Source organism: Thrips palmi, unplaced genomic scaffold (genome assembly GCF_012932325.1).
Source record: "Thrips palmi isolate BJ-2018 unplaced genomic scaffold, TpBJ-2018v1 HiC_scaffold_15, whole genome shotgun sequence".
NCBI classification, from domain to species: domain Eukaryota; kingdom Metazoa; phylum Arthropoda; class Insecta; order Thysanoptera; family Thripidae; genus Thrips; species Thrips palmi.
In genome coordinates this window covers 2,250,621-2,274,918 of record NW_023144624.1, presented here as the reverse complement: position 1 = coordinate 2,274,918, position 24,298 = coordinate 2,250,621, and the positions used below count along the sequence as shown (strand labels likewise).

Sequence of the window (24,298 nt, the reverse complement as noted above, 5' to 3'; positions counted from 1 at the left end):
TGAAAACATAAATATACCCGGCGACATGGCGGCGCTGCGAGACAGGACAAAGATGCGCAAGATGCGCTAGGCCGCAAGGCCGCAGCCATTATTTCGCATTTAAAAGTAAAACCGGCCTCGTGTCGCATTGTGGTGCGTTGTGGCGCGGTGGCGCGTCCGCGAGGAGCAGTGTGTCATAATGTAGTGACGCGGCGGCATTGTCGCGCCGAAAATCTCACTCGCTTTTCCCTCTTTGCCGTCTTTTCGCAGCTGCGAAGAATTCGGCACGGCCGGGGCGCGGGAGGAGTGGCGTCGCCGTCGCGAAATCGCGGTGTCTTTTTGCCGCAAAAAAGGAGGAGGAGGTGAGAGGAGGAGGAGGAGGAGGAGGAGGAGGAGGGAGGGGGAGGGGGAGGAGGAGGATATGGCGCGCCCGCCCGCATTCAGACATTCAGACCGCATCGTGTGGCTCGGAAATGTGACAACTCTACATCTACAGACGCTAACAGACACGGGCGGCTGTCTTCTGTTTTGCTATACGAACGAGCTCCAGGTGTGGGCCAGGGCCGTTGACACCGGATTACAGATGAGTCAGTTGACTATTATTCCTATTCCTATTGCTAATTTTAGTTATAACGTCAAATAATGTAACATTCAACATGGATCCGCGTTCTTGGACACACAAAAATTGTGTCGATGGTTGAAAAGCCCCCAGAGAAGTGGGAATAGCCCTGTGAAGCCCACCCTATGCGTGCTCCTTTCCTCGACAATTTATTGATATTTTTTACCCGTCTAGAAAGCAGCTAGCATGCGACAGACTTCAAGGAGTCTCCGGCGGGGTAGTACACGACATGCCACTCTTCTACGCGACATTATTTTTTTCCACCTCTCGTTTCGCTCAAATAAACGCGATATTTATTTGGGGAAGGCCACGGGGCATAAAAATGCTGTTCGAATCGCACAGTTACGTGCGCTCCATGGAGCAGAGTGAGCGATCGTGGAGCCATTTTTTCCGGTCGTTCCTCAACCTCACATCACGCCGCGCATCGCGCCACGCATCACGCCCCCGGCGGTCGCCTCGCTCCATTTGCCTTTCCGTGACATTGCGCGCGTTTCCGGGGCGCGGCCACCTTCGCGTCGCCAAGGTGCCTGATTCAGAAGAGACGTTCTGTCTCTCTCGCACCCCGCGGACCACCCCGTGAGTGGGAGAGAGACAGAGCGACGAAACAGTTCTGCGAACCAAAGCCACTGTTCCAAAGTCGCCGTTAAGACGGCCATTAAGGCCGTTAACGCGGTCGTAAACCAGGAGGGCGCGATCGGCGAAGTCGGCTAGCCATATCGGCTGCGATATCGGTTTCGATTTCACCGTGATGAAGACATTAGGGTGGGCAATGTTGAACTGGATACCCCGTGAGATCCTACACTGTCTGGCTAGGTCGAAAATCCCGTGTAATGAGTGGGGGAAGTGCTTTCAAAATGATCGAACTGACCGGCCGGCCGGCCACGGCGCGTCTCTTCAACGCACGGGCACTGCACGCATGCCTGCGCACGAGCAGCGTCGCACAAAAGCACCGCGAGTCGACTTTCCCGGAGTATTCAAATCACTCTCCGAGAGGCAAGAGTGTTTACTTGAGAACATAATACTTGGCCATTGAGACGGGATTAAAATGCAAAGTGGCCGTTTAGAGTGACCCGATACGTACGGGCCGGGCGCCTGGGCGCGTCTCTGGGCCGCTCGGACAGTGGACACTCGATACGATAAACAAGGGTCAAGGCGGCCGGGGCGCGGTGTCCGACGGTGTGGTGTCCGACGGTGCGGTGCCCCCCGCGTCCCGCGACGTCGCCGCCGAGGCTTCGGCCGGGCGCAGGTAGGGTGGCACGGCGGCGGTCAGCGAGCAGGAAGTTCCCGCGAGGGCCGAAGGGTGCCGAGGGTGGCCAGGGCTCCCCGCCGCGCGCCGGCTCCCCCAGCACCCCCTGCACCCCTTGCTGGACGTGCCGGACTCCCCGTGGACCAGGCGGCGCGGCTACTGAGGCGGCCACTGAGGCGCCCCGAGATCAACTCCTCCCTGATTGACCGCCAGATGGCTCCCCCGGCCGCGGCTTTGTCTTCGCGGAGAGTTCTTCGCCTTCGGCCGGCCCGGCCTCGGCCAATGAATGCTCTCGATTCGGCCGGGACGCGCAATACCGGCGTGACGGTGCGAAAGGGATGGCGGTAGGGTTCGCCCAACTTTTGTCCGGTCAATTATTGCAACAAGGTTCCGGTAATGAGGGAGACGGATGCTGTCTTCGCCACGGCCCCGCCACGGCCAGTGCGTGGGAACGGCCTGACAAGGCAGCCCGATTCAGGCGCCTCCCTGCGCTGGACAAACTGCTGGAGTGGAAATGGAACCAATTCGAAAGTTTCCTCGGCCGAGCGACCGCAACCCAAAAGACGGTTTCGGTTTATTCGGTTCCGGTTGCACTCCCACTTCCCTATTCTCATGTATCGGCCGGCGGAAGCCCACACCGCTTGGCGACGTCGAACGGCGCTGAAAGCGAGCAGCGTCGCAGCGTCGCGCCACAATTCAAACCTTAGAAGCGGCCGACCGCGACGACGGGGTGGCCGCGTCCGAAGGAGGACAATTCGCAGTGTGGGGCCTGAGACAATGAAGGAGCACACTCGAACGCGCCCCTACCTGTCCGCTCCCAAAACACCCAAGCCGTAAGCAGGTCGCGATTTACGACGCGACCCCCAGCCTGTCCTCCGGGATGTCCTCCGGGATGTCCTCCAGGACCCCGCGAGGGCCGCGGCGGCGTCCTCCTCGGCGGTCTTTCCTCTCGCGAGTCCTTTGTCGACGTGCGCGCCGATGGCCGCAAAACGGCCTCCAGGGCGACGAGAATATTCCCTCAAACGGAACTCGACGTTCAGGAATTGTTGTTTGAAAGAAGCACATTGCGTTGTGACAAATTTCGGTAATGGTACTCGATGAAAGTTGTTACTTCTCTCGCAGTTTTTTTGGCCAGTCCACGAAAGTGCGTCAAAAATGCAAACGAGCGTAAATCCGTTTCTGTTTTGATGAAGCACGCTGGAGGAACCTGGCTAGAGCCCACAGAGACACTCAGGTGTGAGAAAGCTTCGTCGAACCGCAGCCGTGCTATTCGCTGGACCGCGACAGTCCCGCCGGTCCCGACGAGAGTCTGCGCCTAAGTTGCTGTACCGCGGTGTGCCAGCGTGCCAACGCCAGCCCGTGGCGGCTTGAGAGACCGCCCCGGTCGAGGCGAAGATGCGCTTCGGCGTCGTCGTCCGAGACAACAGTGCGAATAAAGAGTGTGCGAAATGCCTGGGGGGTCGCCGGGTCGTCGGCCAAGAGTTACGGCCCGGACACAATGACACGGCCTCCAATACGCCGTCATCGATTTAATAAGAGAGAGAGGAGCGAGCGTGCCGGCCCATCGATTTCACCCTTTAGGGTGATGACACTAAGTGCCGCCGGGCCGCGACTTGCAGTGCAGTGCCAGCGCCGCGGCACGCCGTCTGGCCCGTCGGGGTTGGCTAATAGAGCGAGCAAAAGGGTAAACACGAGAGAGAGGCTCATCCCCGCCGTTCCTTTCTTCCCGTTTTTTGCACCTTCCAGTCTTGTCACCTCTCTCGGGCGCGCAAAAGGGCCCTCATGGTATACGAGTCGCGAATCCGCGTTAGAAAGGTCGTCGCGATCGCGTAGAAAAATAAAGTGTCGGGAAGGATGTGACTTGACAAGCCGGACTGGGACCTGCAGTTGGCAACGGTCTCCTCCGTAAGAGCATTAACAATTTTTTGCGGCTTTATGTCAATCAAGACGACTGCTGGCCAATTTCTCCAAAATAATATTTCTATGACTGTTAATGTAATTAAACATTTTTTTTGTAAAATTTTTATTACAATTTAACAGAAAAATGTATATAGATTGAAAGAAATAAATTCAACACGATAAAGAAAATTTCTGCGAAAGAGGGCGAAAACTACCAAATTTGGCCTGGATCGGGTGTGGATTTTGTTTTCAGTGAGGAGAAGTTCCAATTACGATCAAAATAATGCTCACAGCCGAACAGTGCTCGCGAACAGACGGCTGCGAGATTGTGCAAGTCGGTGGGGCCGCGCGAGCACGGCTGAGCAAGGCTGAGTCAGGCTGAGCGAGGCGGTGCGTTGGCCAACCCTCGCCGCGCGCCCTGTCAATACTCTGCCGATTATTCCGCCTCATAATTTGATAACAACCCCTTTAACCTGTCACTGAGTTCGCGCCGTGTCCTCGCGTGGAGAGGGAGAGGGGGGGACAGGGTCTCGATGTCCTCACGGGGCACTAAGTTACCGTTGCCGTGCCTCTGCGAAAGCGGCTCGCACTGTCGCCTGGCGTTGCCGACTTACCAACCATTCAATGTCAAAGTTTTCCATCAGCCACAAACCAAATATGGCCGGATTTTTTAATTGGGTCTCTGTGCGATTGGCACGAGTTACTCTCACAAAACCCGCAGAGCCTTGGCAGGTTAGAAAAGGTCAAAGTTTAGGCGCGAGAGGATTGAGTGTCATTGCGGCACATTTCCACCAATTTCAGACTCCACCTCGCACTTTGCCTTCGGCCTCTGTGGAAACTTTACGATTTTTTGCTTGCAGAAACAGCCGTCCATCTTCTGGGTGCAGGAGTTCGGCCTGGCCGGGGTGGCGAGGCAGGCGAAGCAGGCGAAGGCTGCGCGCCAGGGGCAGCAGTGGGGCGCATGGGAGGAGACGCAGCCAGCGTCCACGTCCAGGCCGGTGCCGCCCCGCGCGGCCGAGGCCAAGGCCGAGGCCAAGGCCACCACGACCCGGCAGCGCGTCCTCGGCATCCTCAGGGACTTCGTGGACAACGCCTACATCTCCGGGGTGTCCCTGGCCGGCAGGGCGGACATCCCGCTGTGGGACAGGTCGGGGCCGGCTTTGGAGTTTTCCTCGTAGCCACATGAAAAAGGACTCGAAAGGTGTCTGTTTCAGGCTGTTTTGGGTGTCCGTCGTGCTGGTGGCGCTCGGCCTGGTGATCCGGGAGTTCCCCGTGACCTACAGGCGGCTCTACGAGCACCCCTCCACCGTGGAGGTGCTGAGCACGTCCCTGGAGCTGCATACCTTCCCCTTCCCCGCCGTCGTCGTCTGCCCCCAGATGAAGATCCGCAAGCGGGCGGCCATCGAGTACATCATGAGGTAGGCGTGCGCACACAGTGGACCAGAAGACCGGCGGAGGCGGCCAAAATTCTAGACGCGTTTTGAGCTCCAGAGTCGCAAAATGGGACTCGGACGTGTGATCCCACCAATGGTTTCCTCGTTCGGAGAGCAATTCGTTGGTGGGGTGGGATCACACGCTCGGTTCGAGTCCTATCTAGCGACTCGAGCTCAAAGCGCGTCTAGAATTTTGGCTTCGATCACCGGCCTTCTGGCCCACTGTGGAGAGTGTTCGCGGACGACGCAGGGCCAACAGGCTGCAGCGCCCCAACGAGACGCTGCTGCTGCCGGCGCTGCGGATGCTGCAGAACTACCGCCTGCCCTACTGGCTGGACAGGGGCGCCCCCGACATCGACCGCAGCATACTGCGGATGTTCGACGCCATCGACCTGCGCGACTTCATGGACCACGTCAGTACTCTTCAGGGAGCTCCCTCTGTCTAGAGCGAGCGAGCGACGAAAGCCTTTTTCGCAACGCGCAGGTGGCCCTCGACTGCAAGTCCATCTTCGCCGCCTGCTTGTGGTCCGGCACCTTCGTGGACTGCTGCAGCATCTTCACGCCCACCATGTCGAACGCGGGGGTCTGCTACGCCTTCAACTCGTACACCACCCGCGACTCCCGGAGCAACTGGTGAGCCAGCGACTGCAGCGACGCCAGCAAAGTCACGGCATGTTCCGGCATGTTTCGGCCGCACCAAGCCGTTGGAAGGGCAGAGCTCGGCAGAGCTACAACGAGACCAAACCGGAACACTCGTTTTTGTTTCTTAATACACTGATTGTTCGGCCCGGTGCTGAAGACCTATTCCGAGAGTCGTTTTCGTCGCTCTGCCTCTCTCGCACCTACACGGGACGGCCCATGAGCGCGAGAGAGACGGAGCGACGAAAACGACTCTGGTCTGGACGCGGCCCCTGATTGCTCCTCAGCCCGCTGATACATCCGAACGAGCGGCCCCTGGAGAGCGGCGCCAGCATCTGGTACTTCCACCGGCCCAACAAGATCGGCTGCGTGCTGGTCAGGAGCAGCGGCACGGCCAGCGGCTCCGGCCTGGAGGTGAGTCCGGCTCGGTCGGGTCGAAGAAAGGAATAGATTGTCTCTCAAGAGGCACAAGAGCACGAGGGTGCTCCGTAAGCCGCCTGGAAGGTGAAAGGTTGAGAAGATTTTTGCACCCAAAGATTCAAAATAAGTTACTGTGTCGACAGTTCCTTCTGCTCCAATCGGACCCGCTGGACAGCGTGGCCCCGCCGGGCAAAAGCTTGGGGTACGAGATATCCGTGCAGGCCGCCAACGAGAACGCCGACATGGACAAGGGCGTGTCGCTGAGCGGCAATCCGGGCACCGTCACGGCCGTCAAGGTGACGTACTCCGAGACCACGGCGGACCCCTGGATGGCGGGCCTGCCGCCGGAGCAGCGGCGCTGCCTGTTCGAGGACGAGAAGCCCAAGGAGCTGTTCGACCACATCGCCACCGCCTGGTACACCCAGGAGACGTGCATGTTCGCCTGCAGGCTGGACTTCCTCGTGCGTCACTGCGGCTGCTACCCCTTCTTGATCACGAAGAAGGGTGAGCTGCGAGCCAAGCACCGGCTGCAGCGAATGTTCGCCTGTATTTCTTATCTATTTAACCCTTCTTGTACCGGACCTTTCAGACGAACAGTGCTCGCTTGAACAGTACAAGTGCCTCATAGACTTGAACGGTGAGTCGAATTCGCCCCCGACTCTGCGTCGTCGGCGCGGCACTCACGCACTGCTTTCCGCCCAGAGCGCCTGTTCTGGGTGCGCCTGCCCGAGGAGATCGGCACCACGCCCGAGGAGCGCAACCACAGCCTGTGGCCGGACTGCCGGGCCTGCCTGTCCATGTGCTCGCTGTCCATCTACGAGGCCGAGTACCTCACGGACCGGTCGCCCAACCTCTTCACCGCCGCCTCGGCCGGCTTCGTCAACGTGTTCTACCGCGACCTGCACAGCGCCATCAAGTACTCGGAGCGCCGCGACAAGGAGCCGTTCAAGGCCATCAGTGCGTATCAGCGGGTTCGGTTCTAGTCCTGTTTGGCGACTCTCTAGAAATGCGTCTAGAGTTTTGGCCGCCGGCGCCGGTCGTCTGTCCCACTGTGCGGTGGGGCCCCGCTTTAGCTGGCTTCGCCCCGCTCCGGGTAGGCCGTCCCGCCGCCAGGGCTGCACGCCGGGACGGCCTACCCGCCTCCGCCAAGGGGCCATGGCGCGGGCCACTGTAGTCGAACTGCAAGCGGCTCGCAGACAAGCACACAGAGAGGCACACTGGTTGGCGCGTGTGTTGCAGTGACGTACACCGCCAGCATGAACTTGCTGCTGGGCGTGAGCCTCATGAGCGTGGTGCAGCTCGTCATGTACACGGTGGAGGTGGCGCTGGCGCTGTCCCGGCCGCTGTGGACGCGCCTCGTGGCGTGGCGGCGGCGCTGGTGGAGGCCGCCGACGCCTCCCCCGCCGAGGACGTCGTCGAGGACGTCGCCGAGGACGTCGCCGAGGTCACCGAGGATATCGTCAAGGACATCACGGAGGACGTCACCGAGGACGTCACCGAGGACGTCGTCGAGGACGTCGTCGCGTACCTCCCCCCTGCCGCCGGTCCTTCCCTTCGTGCTGTAGCATGCTCTGCTGGCAGACAGCGCGCCATCCGCGCCATGCGACTCCAGCACGGAAGCAACTACTCTGCATTCCGGCGAATCGTGGATCGAAGGATGATAACTGTTTGGCCCTCAAAGCAATGGCAAGTTTTATTTACAAATAACGGAATCGCTTTGATTATTCAACTTCAACGGCCGAGTCAGTCGGCACCGAATCGCTTCATTTTCCCGCGCGCGGGGCGGCCCGCGGTGTTTACGACTTTTCCTTTCCGAAAACTGTCACCGCGACGTCGCCGCCATAAACATGCTTGCATGCCAAACAGCCAAACGCGAGGAAAGGCGACAATATCGAACCGCGAGAGTGTTTCGACCTCTGACCCCGCGGCGACTCCATCGACTCCCAGGAGTGCCTCGTCCTGGTCGGAAGGGCCAGCCCTGGGCCAGCCGGCCGCCCCGACAGCCCCGACGAGTGATGAATGCGTCGTCAATCACCTGCACTTCCCCATCGCCGTGCGTCGCCGTGCGTCGCCGTGTGCATACAGTGCAGTGCGCCACCGCGCCACGGATTCCCTTCGCATGCGGGCCGTGCTGCCCGCTGCCGCCGCCACTGCCGCCACTGCCGCCAATGCATAATTTGTCCCGATCGACCATTTTCCCGCCAAAAACTGGCGGCGGTGATCCATCGCCCGTTTCGTGAAGCGGCTTGCGACACATGTCCGCCGCGGCCGCTCGCACATGCATCCGGGTCGTCGTATCCAGCGCTCACGGCCTCTTTGGAACCCGAAAGACGGAGCCTAATTTGACTTTACTTTTTAATCAGGGGTTGACTGGCAGTAAGCCCTGCGAAGGCCCTAAACGGCATCTCAACTTGACTCGCGTTGTCGGTGGATGGTGAAGAGAAAATGGAGGTCGATGCTCATTACACGACAACGGCGGGGAGTCGAACCCGAGACAGAGAGGTGAGCCCCCGACAGCTGGCGGCCGGCGTCTTATCCAAATGAGCCACCGATTTCCAACGTCGGGCATCTGCCTCTCAAACCTGTGAACCTGTGACTACCGCGCGGGGCACACTAACCACCTTCGTCCAGCACCCACTCAGCGAGTCCCAAGTCGTAATGCTTTTTCTGCAAAAAAAATTGTTAAAATACTGAAAGCTGAACGGATGCATCCCCTTGCGTGAGATGCGCTTGGATCGCGTGGAACCGTTCGGCCGATATCGATGAACCTCAGACAATGATGGCCGGGAGGGCCATTCATTTTCCATCCAAAGAGAATGGGGCGGCTAATACCTTGCCCGGCCGCCTGGCTGTGCCTGGCTCGCCCTCCTCGGCCTCGAGACTCATTCCGAGAGTCGTCGCTCTGTCTCTCTCGCACTCGGAAGCGCCCCTTATGGGTGCGAGAGAGACAGCGATGAAAAGGTGCATAGCTGCTGGGGCTGCTCAAAGCCAACCCCCCGGCGCGCGGGGTATCGCCGCGGGGCTACCGGAACACGCGGGGCGGCGCGCGGCGGTCCGCTCCGCGGCCGTAAACATGCCAGCAAAGGAGAAAGGATGTGATCCCGGCTGTGCTGGCCGTCCTGGCCGTCCTGGCGCCCCCCGATGCATCGACAGTCGAACATCATTAAGAGGATATGGTACACCTCCCCAGAAGCGGCATTTCCAGGGACGCGCAGGGACCTCTTTCTAACGCCGTCCTAGCCACACCGTTCGAGGTATCGATATGGAACTTGGCACACGGGCTCAGAAGGGATCAATCTCAATGACGGTGCGTTCAAAAAATTTTTTGAACGCCTAAGTTAGGCCCCAGGGCAGTTCAGTTCTGGTCCAACTTTCGTTCACAACACATCCTGAGAAAATGGGAATATCGAAAAAAGGGCGATGGTACGTTCTAGATTGACATTTACTCTTTCCGGAGATGTTATCCCCTTTCCTGTGCGTTCAAAATTAGAGGTCAAAACCCGGTAGACCGCAGACCTCTGCACGGCGACTTTCGGCGATTCCGGAGCCGGTCAAAGAGAGGAAGTGCAATGTAACTGTCGACGAGCTGTACCGGCCCCAGACCCCGCACATGTTGTCGCCGACTTTGTTTCACTGAATAGGGACTGCCTGGGCACAGCCTGGCCCGCCACTCTCGCCCAAGGATCGGCACCGTGACAGGTCAATTTATGGCCCCGTGCCTAAATAGTTAAATTTTTCAGCGGTTCATTTTGGAGTTGTGAAACTTGCTCAGATGGATTCAACGGGCCATTGCGGTGTCAGGCGAATAAAGATTCAAGTTCTTGCGACTATTTTGACCTAGGCTGTCCCGAACATAATCAAGTCCGGTGGCGGGGCTAGTACTGGAGAGTTAAGGTCAAAATGGTCGTAGAACTTTATTTTTGAGTTGCCTGAAACCACAATCGTGCGCTGGACCCCATTCGCCAAATCCTAAAACTCTAAAATAATCCGTTCAAAAATTTAACTGCCGGGGTCTGGGGCCCATAAATCGGCCTGTCACGCTGCCGACCCTTCGACTCATCGGCTCCGGCGCGTGAATGAGGCGGGGGCGGGGGGCCGGCAGGGGGCCCGGCGCAGAGACAAAGCAGAGGGCTGCATGCAGGCAGCCAGGAGGGGCAGGGGCGGGGGCAGGCGGGGGTCAGCATAGCCCGTCTACGACAGTGCCTTTTCAAAACTCTGCGAGATGACAAAAATCATCGTGCAGAGGTCTGCGGTCTACCGGGTTTTGGCCTCTAATTTTAGTCGCACAGGAACGGGGATATCATCACTGGAAAGAGCAAATGTCAATCTAGAACGTACCATCGCCCTTTTTTCGATATTCCCATTTTCTCAGGATGTGTTGTGAACGAAAGTTGGACCAGAACTGAACTGCCCTGGGGCCTAACTTAGGCGTTCAAAAAATTTTTTGAACGCACCGTCATTGAGATTGATCCCTTCTGAGCCCGTGTGCCAAGTTCCATATCGATACCTCGAACGGTGTGGCTAGGACGGCGTTAGAAAGAGGTCCCTGCGCGTCCCTGGAAATGCCGCTTCTGGGGAGGTGTACCATATCCTCTTAACTCCGCCGGGCCGTGGCTGGCCGTGGTAGCCGCGGTCTGTCTGGTCCCCGGCGTCCTGGCCGTCGCCGCCAAGGAGGCCGTCTTTGTCTCGCCCATTGTCCGCGGCCAATACTCCCGGTCCAATTCCCTTTATCCGGAATGGGCCCAATGACTGAGCCAATCGGGCGAGCGGGCCGGGCCGGGCCGGGCCGGGCCGTGGCGAGCCCAGCCTAATCCCTTGAAGCGTTGCCCAAATCCGCGGACGGACACGGACGCTGCCGACTTGTGCGGACTTCCTTCCTTCCTGCCGGGTCCGTCTCCCTCGCACCCGTGCGGGACGCACCGTGGGCGCGAGAGAGACGGAGAGACGCAGCGTGTCGCCGTAAAGTACGACGTCTCCATTGAATGGCGATGGGCGTCGCAGCGTCGCCGCGAGGGGGTCTTGGTCTTGACGGACGCGATGGCACGCCGCTGTGTGCGCAGTAAATTAGGAGTCTCTATCAAGCACCCAAATCCGACACTTTTTGGGGACGTTTTGCCCCTTTTTTTTAGTTTTGATTGTGTTTTGATTTGAGGAAGTGTCACTTTATACACTGTAATTCGCGTACGAAGAGGCGTCTGCGGTTGGTGGTGTTTTTTTAGGTGCCTCATTGTGATTCATTTGGATTCATCTGACATTTGGCCGCGCATGCCATCAGGGTTTTCCCCCATTTTATGACATTTGCTGTCACGTCAGGAAGAGGCAGAACCACCCAATTGTTTTACCCATGGGGCGGTGCTTTCTTTCGTCGGAAACCATCCCTTACTCGGGTCTCGATTTGGCCGATACTGAAACGTGACGCAGGCCGAAGCTGCGCGCCAGCAGCCATAACGATAAATTTGCATTCACCGCGCCTGCTGGCGAGAGAAGCGCGAATCGGGTGCACTGCGGCACTGCAAGACTTTCCCGGCTAAATCCACGCGCGGCTCGTATTTTTGGCGCCCGGCTGCTGGCACGCCTGCTGCTGGCGGCCCAAACCCAAAACGGCAGCCGTGACCAACGTAACGCGACTTCCTTGAGCAGGAAACGTCCGCGAGGGACACTTTATGAAGCGCAGCCAATGCCTCTGCCGCGGTTCAGTCGCACTGCCGCACGCACCGCGCGGGGCGGGGCGGGGCGGGGTGCCAATCACGGAATCACACAAGGCGGTGATGCAAATCAAGCCCGCGGTCGCAATGGCCCAGCGATCCGCTCTGCTCCAGCGGGGATGCGCTCCGAGAGTGGAACGCGTGGATGTTTACGACCCCGGCCCGCCGTGGCGGCCGTGGCGGTCGGAAGGGTACAAGGCACACACGCTGAGCGCGCTGAGCGTTCGGCCGAGAGGAAGTCGGGTGATCCTTTCAATCGCTGACCAGCCGCCTTGTATGACGACGAGTGCGGAGTGGAAGGAAGTGGGGCCGTCGGGGATTGGAGCCCCGCAGCGGCCCGAAGGGGGACCGCATTGATGGCTCACGTTACGTTTGTTGGTTTACTTTTCATGCATCGGATCATTTATTGATCTGCGTGATCGCGTCCATTGGTTCACTGAGCTAATGGTGGCTGACTGGCCCTCGTCCAGGCCAAGGTCCAGGTCAAGGTCCAGGCGCTGAACTTTATCAGGGGTTTGCTTGGTCCACTGCAGTACCACTGCACGGCAGAAACGGTTCCTGATTTTCCGAGGAACTACGTGGAAATCGCTCATGTCTTTCTTATAGGCTACCTGGGAAAACCCGGAACCGTTTTCGCCGAGTGGTTCAAGGTTCAAGACTGGGGGTAGCGCGTTAGGTGGGACTAACTTGCCCCTCACTCCGAGACCCCGTCGATGAGCACGTCACGGCCTGGGTCGGCAACCAACACAGCTTGCTAACGTGTAATATTGAACTGTATGTGCGCGTCGAGAGAGGGACGCCACGACGTACTTTCCACCAGGGTTTGTGCAAGCGACCCTGATTTACATACTGTACTGCCACGAATGACTCGGAAAGGCTCAAGGCTCCCACAATGACCGGATGATTCCTTCCCGGAGTCGACGTATTCATTCTAACCGCCGCCAAGACCGACATCTGCGCCGCCACGCCGAGCCGAGAGGGCCCCGAGCCTGCCCCCTGGCCCCTGGCCGTGGCGGGGCGGCCCTGGCCTGGCGGCCCCCGGGGGAGGAAGGAGTGCAACAATCGCTTCCACTCTGACGCCCTGCCTGCTTCGGCTCCGCCGGCCTGTAGACAGACTGAGAGTCGTTTTCGTCGCTCTATCTTCCTCACACTCATAGGGCCCTCCGTACAGGTGCGATGGAGACAGAGCGGCGAGAACGACTCTCGGAGTCAGTCTGCTGCATGGCCGCCTCGAGGACGTTCGCCGCGGGGGTGCGCGCCCTGCCGCGCCCTGCCGCGCCCTGCAGCCGCACGCGTCATCGCCGAGGTCGTCAATGCCCTTCTCCTGATGGAGGCATTCTTCGCCGGGACGCAACGCCACGCACTGCCACATTTTTCACGCGCCGCCCCGCTTTTCGGGAGCGGTGTCATCGCGATCAAGAGGCCTGCCGTCCGGCCGGGGCGGGCGGGGCGGGCAGGTGGTGGGCCACGCCGCCACGCCGCGGCCAGGCTGGTCGGCTGGTCCAGGACGCGGACGGCACGTCATCAGTCACTTTGGCGGTGGGCGCGCGGCGCGGCCGGTCGGCCACTTACGCAGCCTGATTTGGCATTTTCCACGCTCCGCCGGCCTTGCCTTGCCTGTACCGGCCCTGCCCTGCTGCCGGCCCAGCGCTCCGCCGGGCGGTGTCGCCGCGTCACCGTTTCCATTTTCGCAACGAATAATGACTCTGGACCGGGATTACGTACACTTGAACCACCGCATCCCCGGAACGCATCGACAAAATTCGGAGCGATGTCGAGTACGCTGATCGGCCGTCCGCAAGGGGTGGGCGATGGCGGCCGAGAGACGCCAGCGCGCCAACGGGGGCGTCGCCCCCTCCCCCCTCTAAGCCGCCTCAAAGAACAAGCAACAAATTGCTTTTTGCCCCTGTAAGTAGGCAACTCTTGCTACACCCCCCTCCCTTCCCCCGTCTGGATGCGCACAACGTGGTGGCCATCATTAAGCACAGCACTGTTCGAAAATCAGCAGCCTTTGAGGGGATTCGTTCCCGGGCCGTCGAAGCATCGTCGGGAGCCCTTTCACTTGCCCGCCACGCCCTCCGAGTTGGAGGGGCTGCCGCTATAGCTGCCGCTGTCGACCAGGCGGAGCGGAGCAGGCGGCAGCGCGGCAGCAGGCCGTCGGTGCGAGTAACAGCCCGCCATGCGCCATGCGTGGTGGTGGCACAATCCATGTTGCGCAACGTGAATGTGAATGTGTCGTAAAGTTTGGTGTTGTTGTCGCCGCGTCGCCGCGTTCCGCCCAGCTGACTCCACAAGTAGTGCGGGGCCGAGGCGGGCGGGCCTACTACCCTTGCACCCACTCGCAGCACCCTCTGACTGCACACACACACACACACACACACACACACGGCGCGTTCATTTACGCCTGAGAGGCATCTTTGTGTCAATGGGAGTCGTTGGCACAGTCGACGGAGGCGTGTCGCGAATTCGTGTGTGTGAGTGTGTCTGTCTGTTTGGGCACGCCGACAAAAGGCGACGGAGGTAACAACAACGTGTGTGTCTCATCATTTCGATATGATTTCCGCTAAGATGCTACTAGCCGAGTCGTAAAAACGTCGCTGTCCAGAAGAGCGCCATTCAGAAGGCGAGTCCGACAGAGGCCCCTCCACTCCACAACACGCTGCGCTGCCCGCCGCACGCGTGGCGCGGCCCTTGTGTCTGGATGCAGATGTAGAGCAAGCATTCGCCGGGGCGACGTGAAGGCACTATTTTCCATTTTATGTTGTCTCTTCATATTTTTTTCCGTCGGCGTTGGCGCGCGTTGGCGTTGTTTGGGCCGCAGACTCCGCAGACGTTGTGCAGTCGTCGCCCCATACAGTCACGCGCACAGAGGGCGGATCAGCTGCGGGGCCAGGCGGCCAGGCCTCGGGCCAGGCGGAGCGGGGAGGCCGCAAATTTGCACTCGTTTCAAGACGAGCACAAAAACGCACACAACAAACTGTGACGCGGCGCGGGAAGACGGTGCGAATGCCCGCAGAGCCTGCAGTGCCTGCAGTGGCACCCACAATGGGACTTTTCTCCTCGGCTGCCCGCGGCCATTTGCTCCAATTCGCTAATTCGGGCCTTTGTTGGCGGGAAAGCGCGCAATCGGCACAGCGCTGCGGCAGCGGGGGCACGCAGCGGCCGAGGCAACAAAGCCATGCGAGGCTCTGCAGCGCTGCTGCAAGGCCTCGGCCACGGCCCTCGTGGTCGTGGTGCGCATGACCTCCACGGACCGCACCACGGACCGGCCGAGCCGAGCACCTGGGCCGGCCGGCCACCCTGGGCCACCCCAGTGACCCCGCCAGCATGCTGCAAGCCCACGCAGTCCTCCAAGCTGGCTGCTGTCCAGGGCCAAAGTCAACAGTGAAGCAGAAGGCCCGCCGAGGCCTAAAAAGCGCGTGAGCGCACGTGCTGGAAGAGGACGGATTGAAGTGGTGTTGCGAAGCTTCTTGAACATTAAAGTGTTTACTTTTTTGTGGCCCCCAAGCCCAACAAACAACAACCCTTCCCAGATTGTTGGAGACAAAACTGCCATGCATTGCCCTACCACTGGGAAAGTAAGGCACTCTGGAGATACCCCGCGCCACCCCGCGCACGGATGCGTCGCAGGGAGTATCGTCGAGATGAGGCAGTCGGCCTCAACCCTGCTTTCCGACAGCGCTGTTGTTTCGTCGCTGCGTTCGTGCCTCTGCACATTGGCACACCTGCGGGCAATATTTTTAACGGTGCAGCGCATTGTCGCAGGGCCCCGCGCCGCCCCGGGCTGCCCTCCAGTGCGACAGGGTCTCCTTCTTTGCGTTGCGCGTGCCCGGGCGCGCCCAGGCGTCCAGGTGCGACTCGGGGGGCCTCCCCTTACTCCCTCCTCCTCTGGCCTCGCCCCTATCCTCGCAGTACATCTCTCCCCATCCTTCTACCTTGGTATCTATCCAAGTATTTTTTCCTCGATACTTTTTTTTCTGAAATCCACGTGCCGGTTCATTCATTTGGTAATTCTTGCGTGCGTCCATTTTTGAACGGGTGCGCCAGGAAACCGTTGGCGCGGGTGGACCTACAAAAACCGCCCTTGCTCCAGCCGCAGCCATGCCCAGCTTTTGGCCAAGACTTTGAGGCCCCGGCAGTGATACGCGTCCGCCCATTCATTACGACCCATTCCTCTTTGATTCCTCTGCCGCCATAACTCCTCCTGCGATCCTCGGACGGGACAGCCTACACCTCCACGCTCCCGCGCTCCTACGCGCTCCGCCCGCGTATTCAAATAGTTTATGTGGGTCATGTTTATAGTGGCGGCACGGTCTGGCCAGTCCAGCGGCCGGCGGCCCGGCCGGACAGATGTCCCCGTTTGACGGCCCGGCCGTGTCGCGTCGCTGGTGTCGCTGGCCGCGGCAAACGATATGCATCCGAGGCCGTAAACTACGGCCAAGGAGCGGCAGACTCAATCCGAGAGTCTCCGTCTCTCTCGCACCTATACCGGTCGGCCTGTCAGTGCGAGAGAGACGATGACGACTCCGGGAATCAGTCTGCTGTCGCGTGTCCCCAAGAATGCAAAGAAGGGCCAAAAGGCGGCGGCGCGTGCTTTACGACTTGTCGTGCCGCGCGTGCCGAGGCGGACTGCCGAAGTGTCGTCGCGTCACTCTACTCCGTGGGGCGTCTGGTGGGCGTGCGAGAGAGACGGCGCGACGAGACGCAGCGGCTCCACATCGCGCGGCAGCTCGGCGCAGCGGCCTCAGCCTGCAGCGGGCCGTCCCCGTCCCGCTCGGCGTGCGCGCCGCCGCCTGGCCTACCCCGCAGGCGCAGCGACCGGAGGCTCAGAGTCCCTCCAGAGCCTCTAGCGTCTCTCCATCGTCCCGATGGAGGCTCCACCTTCGCCCTTCGCCCCGTGCTTCCCGCTCCGGCCGCGCGGCCCTTCGCGGCGCTGCCGTCGCCGCCGTCGCCGCCACTGCGAATCGTAATGGATCGCCGCGCGGCCCGGCTACCCGCCAGTGGCGGTGTCACCGTCGCGGCCTTACAGAATTAATGACGTCTTGGCGTTGTGCGAGTGCCGTTTAAATCCCATTTAATTGTCAGTGTCGTCACCGGCCCCTCCAGCCGCGGCCAGCCCGGGCAGCGTGGGCCGCGCGAGGCACAATGCGCATCCCCCAAAAGGCAGCCAAATAGGACTCTGATGCGTATGCAGACGGCGGGGCGGGCCGGGGCGGGGCGAGGCCGGCCGGGCAGGAGGACCAGAGAGGACCGCCGCCGCATCAAGATAGCGCTCCCTCCGTCTCTCTCCGTCTCTCTTTCTCTCTCGCGCGCGGCGAGGACGGCGAGGACTCGCCAAGAAGATTCCGGAAGCGTGATGCGCCAACACTGGAATGGCGGGTGGGTGCCATGGAGTGCGCGCGGTGCGTGCGGTATGCAAAGGGCGGCGAACCCTCGGCTAGGCTCGGCCGCTCGGTCATTTCTCAATGATTTGAACCCTGGTGGACAGCGGGGCGATGGCAGGGCGACAGGACCTCGTTTGGTGTTCTGTGTTCCCGCGTGCACACACGAACTAAGTACCATCCCATCAGCACGCTCGCAACCAAAAAAGAAAAAACTAGAGTCTTACTGAAGTGTAACCCTTCAAAATCTCGAGCTTTGCCGAGAGAGCCTGTCGGGGATTCCGCCCCGTGATCCAGCCCTGCTAAACGGAGGTACAAAATAACAGCACAGCGGGACCGGGCGGCCGGTCGTGTGGAAGTGGAGGAGATTCGCGTCGCTTTTTACCCCGGCCTTTTCCTCCCTTTTCCGACATTTCCGCCGAGTTTATCCTTTGGCGCACAACGGGGGTAAAGAGAATCGAATGCCGCTTTTTGAGGGGATGTTTATTCTGGCGCGTCAATGTGGTTAAAAACACACCGCGGCGTGACGACCGCGCGCCGCGTCAAATCTCGACGCCGATTCTTTTCTCTTTTCCCCCCAAAACAGCAACAGCAGGACGCCGCGCCGCCGCGATTCAACCCAATCAAATCTGACTTAGCGCTGTCGCCTTTCGCAACACCTCATTTTTGTGGGAAGCCCGTGTGGACATAATCCGCAGTTTGTGTTTTTTTGCGCAATGTGTTTTTTGTCGGTTTTTTTTGCGTTGCGATGATGTCGTCGCGGCCGGTGTGTGACCAATGTCCTGACAGGGTGTGGCACCATGGGCAGCGCGGCACAGCGAGCGCAAGAGGTGATAGATCGGCTGCGCCGGCTGGACCGACGGGCCATCGCTGTTCCCAGGAGTGGCTGGCCAACCGGGCCAACCCGTCGGGGCGCCCTATAGCGGTAGCTGTGGTTGTCTCAGCCGGAATTCGGTGTTTGGCAGATCGACAGGCCAGTATACGATGTATTTTCGATCCAAAAAATAGTCCGATTGCTCCAACGAGCAGGAGGTCTCGTCTCTTCGTGGGAAAGGTTCGTTGCGCTGTTCCCACTTTTTAACGCCAGGGGGCGTGGGGCTTTTAGGGCCACTAGCCAGCCACTCCCACTTGCAGCCGGGACACAATGAAGACGGCCCATTCCGAGCTGCCGTTCGCTAGACGAGAACCTCATCGCGTCACCCGCCAAAGACGCGAAGATTCGCCGGAAAATGCTATCGCGTTTTTTCAAATCAGCAATTGCAGAATAAAAAGCAGACTGCGGTAAACACGCCATCTTTACGAGTTTCCGTCCGTCCACGCCACACAGGTGGGGCTGGGGCGTCGGGGTGGCGACGGTGGCGGTCGCGGTGGCGACTAGGGCGATGCCCATAAAAGCTTGTCAAATACAATCCGCAGAACGTGTGCGGCGCGCTGCGGACTGATTCCGGGAGTCGTTCTCGTCGCTCTGTCTCCCTCGCTCACACGGGGCGTCCCCTCCAGGCGCGAGAAGGACAGAGCGACGAAAACGACTCTCGGAATCAGTCCGCTGGTGCAGGCCTTTAGTGCAGCGCCTGCTCATTAACCTGCCATATAAAAACACAGTGTCCTCCCCTCCCCTCCTCCGCGATGCTTCACTTCCCCCTTTTCCCGACAAAACCAACAAAACTCGCGAATGGCCCGCGCCGCGCTTTACGTTCTTTTGCTCTTTTAGCGTGGCTTTGTGCGGCACTGCCGGCGGCGTATTTTGTTGTCGTTACGTCGCGTTGCGGAAACGCGCTAGGAGGACAGGGACGCTGCGCACTGCACGTTGGAAGGACCCCGGCAATACTCCGCGCCCCGTGCGTGCCTCTCCCTGCGCGTGGAGTATCGACGCGGTCACTTCCCTCCCAACTAACAGCCTAATAAGCTCATCCAGCAGCGGGCCCAGCCAATGGCAGACTCCGAGCAGTGGCTTCGTCTCTATCGCACTCATGGAGCGCCCTGAGGGGTGCGAAGAAGCGCGAAGCATGAGGGGGCCGTCCCCGGGAAGACTGCGTGATTTGGCCCGAGCGGACTGTGCCTGTGCGGCGTGCAATACGGGATCCACGCCCCGATCAACTTCGGCGAAAAAGGCGATAAAATTGGTGCCGTATATAATCGAAGCTGTCGCGGCGAAGGTGCGATCTCGGACCGATGCCAGGCGAATAATGGGAGATTCGAGGTCCGTCATGCGAGTGCGAGCGCACTAAGCGTGCGGTGTGGAGTGGTCGCCCAAATGGGATTACCGCGGATGCGGAAAGTGTGGAACGAGCTAAGCCGCGCGGGACCGGACCGGGGGCGTCGACCCAGTGGTCGACGTCGTGCGAGGCACCGGGGCTCTGGAGGCATTGCAACCCCAAATTTTGATCGGGGAGAGCAACATTTTCGAGTCCCAGTGTCATTAGTCTGAGGGTGGGCACCAACACGGCACCATCACATGTGTTCCGGTGGCCCGTATGGTGATGGTAGAGTCCTAGAGCCCCACTCTAGGGCTCTAGATGGCTGCCACGAGAGTGGCCTGGGTCTGAGTCGTCTTGCGCCGGACGGGGTCTTCGTTTCCCGATGAGAGAACTCTGCGCCACTTCACGGGGGAAAATCGTGAGTTTGCTTTGTCCCATCCCTGCGCTGTGGAGTGTCGAATGGGTGGCCTACCTTCACGGCGCCATGTGTCGAATAGTTGGGATGCCTACCCTGACCGACGCCTTTCTGCCCCTACAGTCCTTTAATTTCAACAGTGTCGATAACTAGCTCAAGGGAGAGGCCTTTTAGGTCGAGCCTCTAAGGAGAAGTGTGTTGCCCCCTGTTTGCCTCTGAACAATGGCGCCTTGAAGTTAGGCCATATTCAACGCGTCTCGCGCGGTGATAGGAAATAACAGACATCTTGGCTGCCTGCTGCCTCCCGGAGAAGTAACTGCGTTCGAATCGTATCTTTTCCCAGTTTACTTCTGCAATCCAGCGCGATTAGTCTGAGTTAGAGCGCCTTTGCGAGGCAATGGAGCCTGTAATGGGGCCTGGGGTTCGACTCCCCAGTGAGATAGGTTACATTTTCTCCATTAAAAATAAAGTAAATTTGTACTGAAGTTGTATTTTATTCATTAATTGGCCTGCTATCTTAAGATTTATCAATTTGGGAGATCAAGCAAAAGAGTGACAACTGTAACTTAGATGCTACATTTAACTCATTAACATTGTTGTCGTGCTCTCATTAAACAAAAAGTGCACAATTGTGTCGTAATTGAGATAAGCAAGTTTAGTCTACAACTTATTGAGGAAGCACTGTTAATTAACACACCACTGAAAGCTTCAAACTTCAAATTTTGAAAATTTCAACTTTGCAAGAATTTCATTACTATAACAATAAGTCCCAAATTTATCTCTTCAATAAAATACAAAACATTATGTGACCTCTTATATGAAAAATAATTTCTAATTTGAAATACATAACAATGCCCAAAATACAAAACGAATCAAACAATGTTTATACCTAATATATCTGAAAGTAGGATATCAACTGTACTTGGACCAGAATGCCCAGTAAAGTCAAATTAACATTTAAATCTTACGACATATCTAGATTTCTTGATAAACCCTCTCAACAAAAATGATTAGAGCTAAATATAGACAGCATATTTCCCACCCTTTAACACCAACGAAGAGAAAACAAACGTCCACATTACAAAAATGTTGGTTGGATCATTTAAAAGTTAATTTTAAAATAAACAATCAAGTTAACCAGTCTTTGAAGGATTTGCATCCCTTATAACAATATAACATACAGTAAAGCTAAAGACACATGGTGTCTCCATGAATACACACACGAAGCACTTTCATTCATGATGACAATTAAAATTTCAAATTGATAGCTTAAGTTGTTACCAACTAAACGAAGAAACACAAAACTTAAGTTGAATTGTGTCACACATTAAAACACATGACAAACCAAAATGGTCATGGCCCAGGTCACCCCAGCAATAGTGACTATTTAGGGGCACCTAACACTGAACAATAATGCCAGCAAGGAACTGGCCTACACTAAAAATTTCATATATTTAGCCTCAAGAATGAATTAAGAAGGTTGAACATAATTCAAGAGAAATATTGGATTTTAAACCTACTGGATTGTACACCTGTCACAAGTGCTGGATTACAGGTCTGGAAAATTCAAACCTGCACTCAAAACAATACGACTTTCTAGGCTGATTTCCAATTTGAACCCAAAGGAACCATTGAACAGCAATTTATCACATAGAAATGATTCCAAACCTAGAATTAGCAGCTAATCACAATTGGCACAGCTTGCACCAGCATTGTACTTTTCTCATTAAAATAAAGAATTTTACAAAACAAATTTCAATTGAGGCACTTGAATAAATATAAACTTACATGGTCAATCAGGCATGTCTATTGATATAAATGGCACGACAGGTTTCATCAAGTCATTTTTTTTATTTGGTCGTTTTTGTGCCTTGTCACGTAGTTCATAAGCTGGAGGAGTTGGTGCTGGAGTTGGTAATGGAGTAGTTGAATCGGCTGTTCCACTAGATCGGTCCCGATTTTCATCCACATTGTGAACACTATACGCTATATTTGCATACTCTTGCAAAAACGGACAAAGGCCTAGAAGAAAGGCACAAAAGTCCTTTCGAATTCCAAACCACCCTGTAAGTTTTCCACAAATGCAAGTTAGTGATCAAATCAACAACATTGGCAAGCATACAAATCTCTTAAAAAGACAAGAAAAGATAACACAAAACTTACATTTATTTCCTCCTTTGGATCCAAATGACATGAGAATAAGTGTGATGAAAGTTATGAACAAAGGTGACACTACGGCCAGAAAACTTAAGGATATGTCTTCATCTAACTTATTAGTTAACAAAACCTGGTTATGAGGGAATAATATTGAACATTAGTAAAATAAATTATTTATAATAGCATTCGAATGGAAGGAAAAAAACATGAAGTAATACCTGAAATATGAGGATTGGCAACACCAGGCAAGTGTAGCTAAGAGCAGAATTAAAAGACGATCGTCGTTGTTGAGCATTGACCTCAGGAGTCCTGAGTAAAATGCTGGCAAAAATGATGGAGTACAATACTCCTACTAAGGATAAGCACATTACGATCCAAAGTGGAACAAACACAACTTCCCAGCTCCATGATATAAAACCATCTAGACGAAGAGCGAGGAATATAAATTGGAGTATGTTAACTGCACAAAACAGCTCCAACTGAAAATTAATCAAAAAATAAGAACATGAGTATGAGATGTGACGCATATATGAGACATATGGGCCATAAAGTTATTGCTGCATACACACCTCAAATGAACGGTCATGTTTGGCAGCCCATATACAAACGGCAATTGAAACAATAGAGATAAATATGAGAGGGATGAAAACAAGGATCCAAAGATGACGTCCAGTTTCCAGTTTGTCACAAACCAAAAGCTCAAACATGAGCAGAACTAGATGAAGTGCCAAGCTGATGAGCATAGCTTTGTAATGAACATATGCTTCGCCTTCCAGCCTGTTAAAAAAAAGGATAACAAAGATAATAATCACTATCAAAGTAAAAATTTTAAAATATTTTACAACAATCTGTAAGGGTATGTGGTTTACCTTGACAGAGGGTATCTTGACCACACATAACTTCCTACAGTGGCTCCCGCCACAACCATCAATTTCCAGAACCATATTGGTGCAAATACCGTCCAATAGCTCCAATTGATTGTGTCATCCAGTCTCAAGGCAAACAAAGCCGTGAAAAGCATGAGACATGAATGCACTAGGAATTTACTGTAAAATATAAAACAGAGTTATGAAAAGAAATAAAAGAACCATGATAAGTTAATGCAGAAGCAGCACTTAGGCAAAGTTACACATAAATCAGGCCATTGTAGGAGCGTAGGTTAGAGACTAAAAATATTTCTTGGAAAACATAAAATTATAAGGACAGTGCTAAAGTGCAATCATTTGAATAAGAACACCACATCATCCGCTCTGGTTTTCCCTTCATCGACATTAAAAGTAGTTAAAAACCTTTCTTTAATCACTTCTAGTTCAAAGACCTTTCTACAACAAAATCATTCACCTGGGATTAAAGTCTTGGAAAAGCGTTTGGAGATTCATTTTACTCGATAATAGAAACTCCGTCTCTCTCAGCCAATGTCCCTAAACATTTCCAGATATTTTTGATGTTATGACGTTAGAAAGTGACGGCCCTTTTCCATGATGCAGCCAATGTATATAAACAAATTTTGTCTGAGATTTGCTGAACGAGATGAAATGCAATATGTATCACAAAGAAAGCATTTAGTGAATCCGAATATGAATCACGCAACCAGGCAGAGAACAGCTGACAACTGTCGTGCCAGTTTTGTACGAGAAAGTATGGTTGCGTCGGAAAAGCGTATCTTCCAGCAAATTTAACGTTGGAAGGAAGCAGAATGTTGAGTCTCTATCGAATCATCTAGTGACAAGTGACAACAGTGCGCAGCACTGAGCGTCTTGCCTTACAATGGAGTCATCCAACGTTCAACTGCAGCGGTTGGTGCCAGTGGCTACTGACTGCGGCGCCCAGTTCGAACACCCCCGCTCTCATCGAGTTACTGACCAGCTATTCGACGTGAGCTTGAACCCTCGTGCCCATGTGTACGGTAAAGGGCTGAATGTCAGCACCCCTTTTAACAGAGTGGAGGTCAACAACCTCTCCTTCACAGCTGTGTCACTTGGAATGATGTGGTGAATGAGGATGTCCTCAAAAGGTAGAGGAAAAGTCTGAACTTGTGAGCTTCTGTCCATAGGACAGTCACTAATTTATTTCCTTCTAAAGCTGTACAAGGATTGGTGGTTGAGTATACTGTTCAGGCAAGATCTTGATGGGGTTTAACAGAAACAATTGTCCCATCACTGAACAATGAGGCAGTAAACTTCACTGAGGAGCTTCAAGAGTAATGA

The 24,298-nt window shown here is 56.1% G+C and overlaps 2 protein-coding genes across 2 annotated transcripts; one reads left to right on the top strand and one right to left on the bottom strand.

The window, feature by feature from the left end:
• Positions 1 to 4,400: 4,400 nt before the first annotated feature.
• LOC117641052 (pickpocket protein 19-like) lies at positions 4,401 to 21,588 on the top strand. The gene is made up of 11 exons (XM_034378151.1): positions 4,401 to 4,475; positions 4,604 to 4,890; positions 4,958 to 5,161; positions 5,427 to 5,589; positions 5,661 to 5,809; positions 6,103 to 6,229; positions 6,379 to 6,739; positions 6,825 to 6,872; positions 6,938 to 7,192; positions 7,475 to 7,593; positions 21,535 to 21,588. The coding sequence occupies exons 1-11, from the start codon at positions 4,401 to 4,403 to the stop codon at positions 21,586 to 21,588; spliced, it is 1,842 nt and encodes a 613-aa protein (XP_034234042.1).
• LOC117641801 (transmembrane protein 185A) lies at positions 20,409 to 24,160 on the bottom strand. Its single transcript, XM_034379440.1, has 6 exons — positions 23,433 to 24,160; positions 22,961 to 23,137; positions 22,661 to 22,868; positions 22,310 to 22,570; positions 22,098 to 22,221; positions 20,409 to 21,998 (listed from the first exon to the last, which is right to left on the bottom strand). The coding sequence occupies exons 1-6, from the start codon at positions 23,468 to 23,470 to the stop codon at positions 21,727 to 21,729; spliced, it is 1,080 nt and encodes a 359-aa protein (XP_034235331.1). The 5' UTR covers positions 23,471 to 24,160; the 3' UTR covers positions 20,409 to 21,726.
• Between the last annotated feature and the right edge of the window lie 138 nt (positions 24,161 to 24,298).